General features: G+C 45.4%; 1 protein-coding gene across 1 annotated transcript in view; it reads left to right on the forward strand.

Moving 5' to 3' along the window:
- gpd2 (glycerol-3-phosphate dehydrogenase 2 (mitochondrial)) overlaps positions 1-8,677 on the forward strand; it is a 77,159-nt gene that overhangs the window by 12,692 nt on the left and 55,790 nt on the right. The window contains exon 6 of the mRNA XM_063217468.1: positions 5,035-5,198. Within this exon, the coding sequence (XP_063073538.1) occupies positions 5,035-5,198 (164 nt within the window). The remainder of the gene's footprint in view (positions 1-5,034; positions 5,199-8,677) is intronic.

An 8,677-nucleotide genomic window follows, 5' to 3' on the forward strand; every position in this document is an offset into this window, starting at 1 on the left:
GTGTGTGTGTGTGTGTGTGTGTGTGTGTGTGTGTGTGTGTCTGTCTGTCTGTCTGTCTGTCTGTCTGTCTGTCTGTCTGTCTGTGTTTGTGTGTTTGTAGGTGTTTGCGGAGTGCAGTGTATCAGTGCACTGTATCAGTGCAGTGTATAAGTGTTCACAACATCTATCTAGCTATCCACCTATCTAGCTACCTAGCTAGCACACAAACACGCTATCTATCTACAACCTGTATCTATATCTGTGTATGTTTTTCTTTTTCTTTCTTTCTTTCTTTCTTTCTTTCTTTCTTTCTTTCTTTCTTTCTTTCTTTCTTTCTTTCTTTCTTTCTTTCTTTCTTTCTTTCTTTCTTTTTTCTTTTTTCTTTCTTTCTTTCTCGCTCTCCCGACCTCGGTCATCTAAATTACAGTAAATACCACATAATTCATTTCTGTGACCGTGTGTGACTTCACCTTCTACTGTATGAGGGGCTCTTCTCAGTGTGGCCCCATCTCTGTATCTCGCTGTATGTCACGAGTCATAAGCCAGCTGCCCTGGCTGGGCAATGAAAAGATCATTTAAATAGCACGCCGCACCACGTGCCGCTGATTGGCACCGGGTATGAGGAGGCAGCTGAGGGGGGGGGGGGGGGGGGCACTGTATTCCTGTGACTCCCAACCTACCCCCACCCCCCTTCCACTTCCTCCTCCTCCTCCTCTTCGTATTCTTCCTCTCCCTGCCCTCTCCTCCTCCCGCTTCTCCCTTCTCCTCCTCCCTCACCTGTCCTCTTCCTCTTCTCTTCCTCTTCTGCTCCTCCTCCTCTTCTCCTTCTGCTCCCCCTCCTCCTCCCTCACCTGTCATTCTCTTCCTCCTCCTCCTCTTCCTCTTCCTCTCCTCTTCCTTCCCCTCTTCCTCTGTCTCCCCTCCGCTTCTTCTCCTCCTCCTCTTCCTCTCCCTCTCCTTCCCCTCCTCCTCTTTCTCCTCCTCCTTCTCCTCCTCCCTCATCTGTCCTCCACTTGCTTGTCATCTTGTTCTACTCCATGCTTGTTAATGTAGTCCAGGTTAGAATACCAGTGAATACCACTGCTCTTCGCTTTTCACCTCCCCTCCCCATCTTCCTCCTCCTCTTCCTCCTCTGTCACTCTCTGCTGCTCCACGTCAGGATTGAGGTCCTGGTTTGATGTGGCCCCTTGTTCTCCATCCTTTCCCCCGCTCCCTCGCTCCTCTCCTTCTTCCCTTCTCTTCCCCCTCCTCTTCTTCTGTCTCTGTTGGTCTCTTCTGCTTCACATTAGCGTTGAGGTCCAGGTTAGAAGACAAAGCTCCTTGCTCCCACCCCATCCCCAGCTCCCTCTGGCCCTTCACCACACACACACACACACGCACACGCACACACACACACACACACACACGCACGCATGCACGCACGCACACACACACACATCCCCCTTCACATTTTACTCCTCCAGTGTTTCCTATGGGGAACTATGGGGGCAGCCAGGATTTTTTTTCCGGGGGGGGGGTCTTTTCACGTGGGCCTTTTGTTTGGGGGGGGGGGTGTCAAAGATTCACGCAGTGTGTAAATGCAAAATGGCAAAACAATGAGTACAGTATGACATTGGCGCATGGAGAAACTATAGGCCTAGTCCTACATTTCAGCCATTTATATTTTGAGAAATAAAGCTACATAACATTTTACCCATGATATTAGTAGTACATTGTCATTTATATATAAAAGAAATGCAGTACAGTGAATCATTTCTGTTTACAACACAGATGCATTCGTCCCTCATGCAGGGGTCTATGTAATGAAAAAAATAATAAAACAAAATAGGAGCAGATATAAGAATTTAAGAGTACTGTGAAAGTGTTAACGCATAGACAAAAAGGGTCTAAGAGGGTAGGCTATGCCTTTTTCCCACACACACATAGGTGTACACACATTCTACATGAGGGGGCTGGTCACAGGACCAGTTTTTCAAAATTCCTCCCATTAAAAGGGCTGAACAACATATTACACATTTATGTCTATATTCACATTCATTACACATTCATTTCTATATGCAGCCCGATGTCTCCTCTGCCTTGTCAATGAAGGCCTGTCACCTAACTCATTACAACTGTAAAACAAAGCCTGGGGAGTGTTAGTAAACTCATCCCAACTGTCCCTTCTCTGAAGTTTTTTTGTATTGCTCCCAAACCCAAATTAACTACAACAACTTGACTAGGCTTTTGATCCCTCTGTCTTTCAAGCAATTGTGGTTTTCTCTATAGGATGTATTTACTCCAGAAGGAAAATGCGAAGGAAATCGTTTTTAATAAAAACAGAAATGGTAAAAAAAAAAATAATAATAAAAAAAAGTAAAAAAAAAATAATAAAAATATATATTTTTTTTTTTTACATTTTCGGAAACTATGGCGGCCAAATTTAAACTATGGCGGGCCGCCATAGTTTTCTCAATGTATGGGAAACACTGTCCTCTGTAACTGTCTTCATTTCAGCAGTGAGGTTCAGGTTAGAATATGAAGACCCCTACTATGCCCTGCTACGTCTAGCTCACTTCTCCTCTCATTTCCTTTACACCTTCTACTTTTCATCCTCCTCCACCGCTTCCTCCTCCTCCTCCTCCTTCACCTGCACCTTCTCCTCCTCCTCCACTTCCTCCTCTTTTCAACATTTTCTCTTCACTTTAGCTAAGAGGTCCAGGTCAGAATATGAAAACCCGCACCCTGTCACTCCCCATGTCTAACAATTCTCCATATGCCCACCACCTCCTCCGCCTCCTCCTCCTCCTCCTCCTCCTCCTCCTCCTCCATATGCCCACCTCCTCCTCCTGCTCCTCCCCCACACATCATCATCATTGTTAATTAGCCGTGGCATTTATTCTTCCATAATGGTATTTAAAAAAGGCAAGCAAGGCGTAGAGATCTCATGACCAGGTTGACCAGTGCCTCCTGCAGCTCTCTCTCTCTGGCTTTGGCTTCTTGGCTTTGTCACCCCTCTAGACAGATATCAGGTTAGAGTCAAGGAACTCTCTAACACAAACCTTTCTGACATTTCGAGAGTGTTGAAGTATGTTATGGACAGTTTTTGCAGAGTTTCAATGGTTGCTGTCACAACGTTGTTCCCTTGCAGGGTAGTTTGGTATCTGACTTTTTGAGAGCTACTACAGAGCTACAGTAGATCGTTTTGACTTTGAAACATTAGCATCATAGCTAATGTTTTGAGTTTTAAACATTAGCATCATAGCAGTCGCTCCTCTCACAGAGTTCTGGTTTTAATGCTACTGTACTGTAAGCGGTGAGAAGAACAGAGTTGTCAAAACATCACCTTTGCAGCCTCACCACACTCTTCCTTTCTCTGTCTGTGTCACTGCAATGTCCTCAGCACAATAATGGTTTACAAGGAGTTCTAAAGGCGGTCTCAAACTGTGTGACTATCGGCCTGATTCTTGGCTGAAAACCCCCCTTATGACAATCGGTGGAACGTTAGATAAAATAGATAGAAGATGAAGTGCAGGGGGAAATCTTGGTTTGTGTTCATAGTACGGCCCTCAGAGGACTTTTACGGCCCTCGGACGAATTTGAAGTGGCCCCTCGAATGAAAAAGGTTCCCCACTCCTGCTTCAGAGCATGCCTAACACCTTAAGTTGTTTGACAAGCTCGGTTACAGAAACCTGTTCTGCTACTTAGCTTAGCATGGGCTTCACTTACTCCAAACAGAGAGCTCTGTAAAATTTGCCAAAGCGGTAATTATAGGGTAACGTTACACAGGAGTCCTGTCTCGCCTGTGTGAACTTACTCGTGAAACCGTATACTGTTATATAATGTTTTCGTTTTCACACAAAAGATGTATGTGTCGTGAAATAGATTTGCATACTGGTTTGTGGCCCTTAACCGTGTTTGTCCGGGATTTTTGTGCTCGTATATTCCCTACTGTGTTTAAACAGTTGTGTGAATGAATCAATTGTGCACAGCAGATTTGCATATACTGTTCGTGGTCCTTAAACCATTAGGACATCAGCCCTGTTATAAATTAGCTGTTACTAGAATGGCAATAAGATTCAAGATTATTTTTAATGGTCCCGAAGGAAATTTGTCTTGGACATACTGTTCATAGCTGCCACATACACACAACACTGATACACTTGACGCCAAAAAACAATAAACAAAACAAAAACACATACATACATACATACATACATACATACATACATACATACATACATACATACATACATACATACATACATACATACATACATACATACATACATACATACATACATAAAGTGCCATCATAGTAGAGATACTCAAGTGCATATCTGCTATAGCCTCCTATACATGGCATGTAACCAGGTCATAATGTTCTGTATGTAGCAAGGCACTGTGCACTGTCATATTGGTAGTGCTGTGGCAGTTAAGGTTTGTCAATGAATATTACAACATTCCAGTGTTGGAACGGCGTGTGTTACGGGGCTACTAGTGTGATTCCTTTGTATATGCTGTGTCCATACTGAGTTTTAATAGTTGTAGATATCAGTCATATCAATTGGTGAAATGATGTGTAGTCTTATCTTTACTATGTGCACTGTACTGCATATGGCTGAAACAACTGTACGTTAATGATACAAAACCTACTTGAAGTTGGACACTTAAATGTTCGATGCTTGGCAAGGACACTCGGATGACGCACTTTATCACATAATATAATTGTGCCTCATACCATGTAGCAAAAGACTATCAATGCTAAGTGTGGGGAGGGATTGTGTTGACAATTTTGCAACTATCTGACATTGCAGAAATGTAATCTATGTGTGTGTGTATGTGTGTGTGTGCGTGCGTGCGTGCGTGCGCGCCTGCGTGCGCGCCTGCGTGCGTGCGTGTGTGTGTGCGTGCGTGTATGTGTGCGTGCATGCATGTGTGTGTGCCCGTGCGTGTGTGCGCATGCGTGTGTGTGTGTGTGTGTGTGTGTGTGTGTGTGTGTGTGTGTGTGTGTGTGTGTGTGTGTGTGTGTGTGTGTGTGTGTGTGTGTGTGTGTGTGTGTGTGTGTTTTCCCAGGTGGTGGCAGCTGCCGTACTACTGGGCGGGCATCAAGATGTACGATCTGGTGGCTGGCTCCAAGTGCCTGAAGAGCAGCTACGTCCTCAGCAAGAGCAAGGCCCTGGAGCACTTCCCCATGCTCAAGAAGGACAGGCTGGTCGGAGCCATTGTCTACTACGACGGTGAGGGGATACTTGTGTGTGTGTGTGTGTTTACTCCTGTGTGTGTGTGTGTGTGTGTGTGTGTGTGTGTGTGTGTGTGTGTGTGTGTGTGTGTGTGTGTGTGTGTGTGTGTGTGTGTGTGTGTGTTTACTCCTGTGTGTGTGCGTGTGTGTGTGCGTGTGTGTGTGTTTGTGTGTGTATGTGTGTGAGAGACAAAGAGAACGAGAGAGAGAGAGAGAGAGAGAGAGAGAGAGAGAGAGAGAGAGAGAGAGAGAGAGAGAGATAAAGAGAGAGAGAGCAGGGGCGAGGTATTGTTGGTGGTGGGTGCTCTCTATTATGACCTCAGCTGGCTGTATGGGGGGCCCTATGATTGTTTTGCCCAGGGGGGGGCTGTGTTCAATTGTTCCACCCACCTCTGAGAGAGAGAGAGAGAGAGAGAGAGAGAGAGAGAGAGAGAGAGAGAGAGAGAGAGTGCGAGAAAGAGTGAGAGACTGTGTGTGTGTGCGTGTGTGTGTGTCCGTGAAAGCTACAAAAGAGGCCTAGTTGCTGACAACTTGACTTTTCTAACTACCATTACCTGGACAAATGAATGTCCTCAAACACACATCCATCAAACAGCCATCAGGAATCATAGGTGTGCACAGACAGGGACCAAGTGGTGCTTAAGCACCCGCCCCATTGCCCTACTGGACAAAAAAATTGCCCTTTTTGAAAGTTCTTTTTTGAACTTTTTTTTGTCACAATGTGCTCTGGTCCATGTTGACATGATAATCTCCATGCGTCATGGTCAAAAGCATGTGACAAATAATGCCCAGATATAATATATAGCCCAGGGGCGGAACTATAGGCAGGGCAAGCAGGGCATTTGCCATGGGGCCCAGGGTGGTGGTGGCCCTATTGTGACCTTGGCAGGCCGTATAGGGCCCCCTTTGCCCTGGTTCAGTTCAGTTCAACTTTATTGGTACCCGAAGGTACCAATGAACCAGTGCCCCTGTGTGCAGTTGTTGATATAGCCTCTATTCCAGGGCTATTCAAATGGCGCGCCTTGGGGCCAGATGCGGCCCTTGGACAGCAAGGTTCTGGCCCCCCACAAGCCCCTTCAAATACAAAATCGTTTTTTGGAATTTAGAGATAAAAGTATGGGCTCCGTTATCATGCTGAAACAGGACACGGGACTTTAAAATGCAGGAAATTACATCTAAGAAATGCAAAATTTTCTGGGGGATGACACCCTCGACTTCAATGAAGTCTCCCATATTTTTTTCATTGACACTCGGCAACCATAATACATACGTATAGTTCGGCCCCTTTACTGGGAGGAATTTGAAAAAAATGGCCCTCGTTGAAATATAATTGAATACCCCTGCTCTATTCTATAACCTAGTAAGGCATCTGTCCCCCACAATGTCTGTACATGTCACTGTCAGGAATTATACAGTATGTTGTGTTCTGGACTATGGTGGTAGTGCTGCAATGTCAATGGGTGATGTCCTGCCAATAAGCGCTTATGACGATGAATTAAAATGCCTGCGCTATGTTGTTGTTGAGTAAATGTCGGCGATTGGGTGAGAGCTGTCCAATCCTTTCAAACAGAACTGAGTGCAAACTTCCAGCTTCCTGCAATCACCTCAGATCAAACAACCTCCAGACCATGGATACGAAATGAAGTGGTAGTATTATGGGATGGTCAGGACCAGGCTAAGGTGTGTTCTGTACTATGGTGCCAATGCTGCAATGTCAATGGGTGGTTTCCTCTCTCCATGTGTGTCCAATAGACACAATAGACACAAGCCAATCATTAACTGGTCACACCCCTCCATATTTGTCAATGGCATAGTAAGGTATGCAGATAAAAAGAAGAAGAAAAAAAAACACGTCCATTTTAACCAGCATTTTTTTTGCCCCCATTTATTTTTATTTTCATTTTTACGTGATGTTTTAATATAAAAACCCTTCTTCAGTCATCAAGAAAGGGTTTTAGAAAAATAAAAATAAGTGGGAACAAAAAGCATCCTGGTTGAGGTGGTTTCTCTTTTTATCTGGGTATTTGTTTGTCCTGCTCTCAGGCCAGACATTTGGGTGTGTGAGCTTTAACCTGCTACTTCGTAGTAAGGTATGCACAAATACACCACACTGAGTCTATTGCCTGAAAAAAGTGCTTTCCCACATCTATTACATTTTATGAACAATTCTGAATTATAGAGACGGAATTAGAGTAATATTGGTAATAGATTGTATTAGTATTAGTAGTAGACTGCCTTTCTAAAGATTACATTGCATTTGTACATTTAAAAAAAAAATAACCAAAGAAGACTAAATATGCACTTTCACTTTTTTGCTATTTGACTGCTACCTTGTAACGTTATCCTTTTACATTTATTTTTACTAATAGTGTCGTACATTACACTACAGAACCCAGAAAATGTTCAACACATTCACTCTCTTAGTCAAGTTTAAACACACTTTAATAGCGCATGTGGTCCTATTCCTACGATGAGGGTGGGGATTGAGAAAGGGATTGGTTAGGGTGGGGATGGAACCTGCAACCCTGTGATCTAACTCCCTAACCATTACACCATGGCTGCCTCAAACACTTTTACTACGAAAACACACTGCACAATGTACTGTGTCTCTCTCAGCCTGTCACACTGTGTGTTAGCCTGGTAAATGAGAGCTAATCCTCGTCTTTTCTCCTCTCCTGTCCTCTCCTGTCCTCTCATCTCCTCTGCCCTCCTCTCCCCTCATCTCCTCACCTCTCCTCTCCTCTCCTCTCCTCTCCTCTCCTCTCCTCTCCTCTCCTCTCCTCTCCTCTCCTCTTCTTTTCACCTCTCTGTCCTCTCCTGTCCTCTCCTCTCCTCTCCTCTCCTCTCCTCTCCTCTCCTCTCCTCTCCTCTCCTCTCCTCTGTCCTCTGCTCTCCTCTCCTCTCCTCTTCTTTTCTCCTCTCCTGTCCTCTCCTGTCCTCTCCTCTTCTCCCCTCCCCTCCCCTCCCCTCCTCTCTCCTTCCCTCTCCTCCCCTCTCCTCTCTGCCTTCCTCTGCCTTCCTGGTTCATCATCTCACGTGGAAAACCAGCAATGGGCCATGTTCCACAGCATCACTGCCAGAGCTAGTGTCAACATCTATGCCCCATATAACCTTAAACACAAGCGCCCACGCACACAACTTCACTCACCCTCTCCTACCTAACTGCACACTGTCACTTGAAGCATCCATCACACACACGCACGCACGCACGCATGCACGCATACACGCATACACACACGCTCACATGCATGCACTTACGCACGTATGCATGCACACATGCATGCACGCACACGCACACACACACAGCACACCACTCCCACTCAAGGCTACGCATCCCCACCCACCTCCAGGCTGGATGGCATTGGTAGTACCCTACACACACACACACACACACACACACACACACACACACACACACACACACACACACACACACACACACACACACACACACACACACACACACACAGGATGGAT

The sequence above is a fragment of the Engraulis encrasicolus genome, chromosome 15 (assembly GCF_034702125.1).
Source record: "Engraulis encrasicolus isolate BLACKSEA-1 chromosome 15, IST_EnEncr_1.0, whole genome shotgun sequence".
Lineage (NCBI taxonomy): Eukaryota > Metazoa > Chordata > Actinopteri > Clupeiformes > Engraulidae > Engraulis > Engraulis encrasicolus.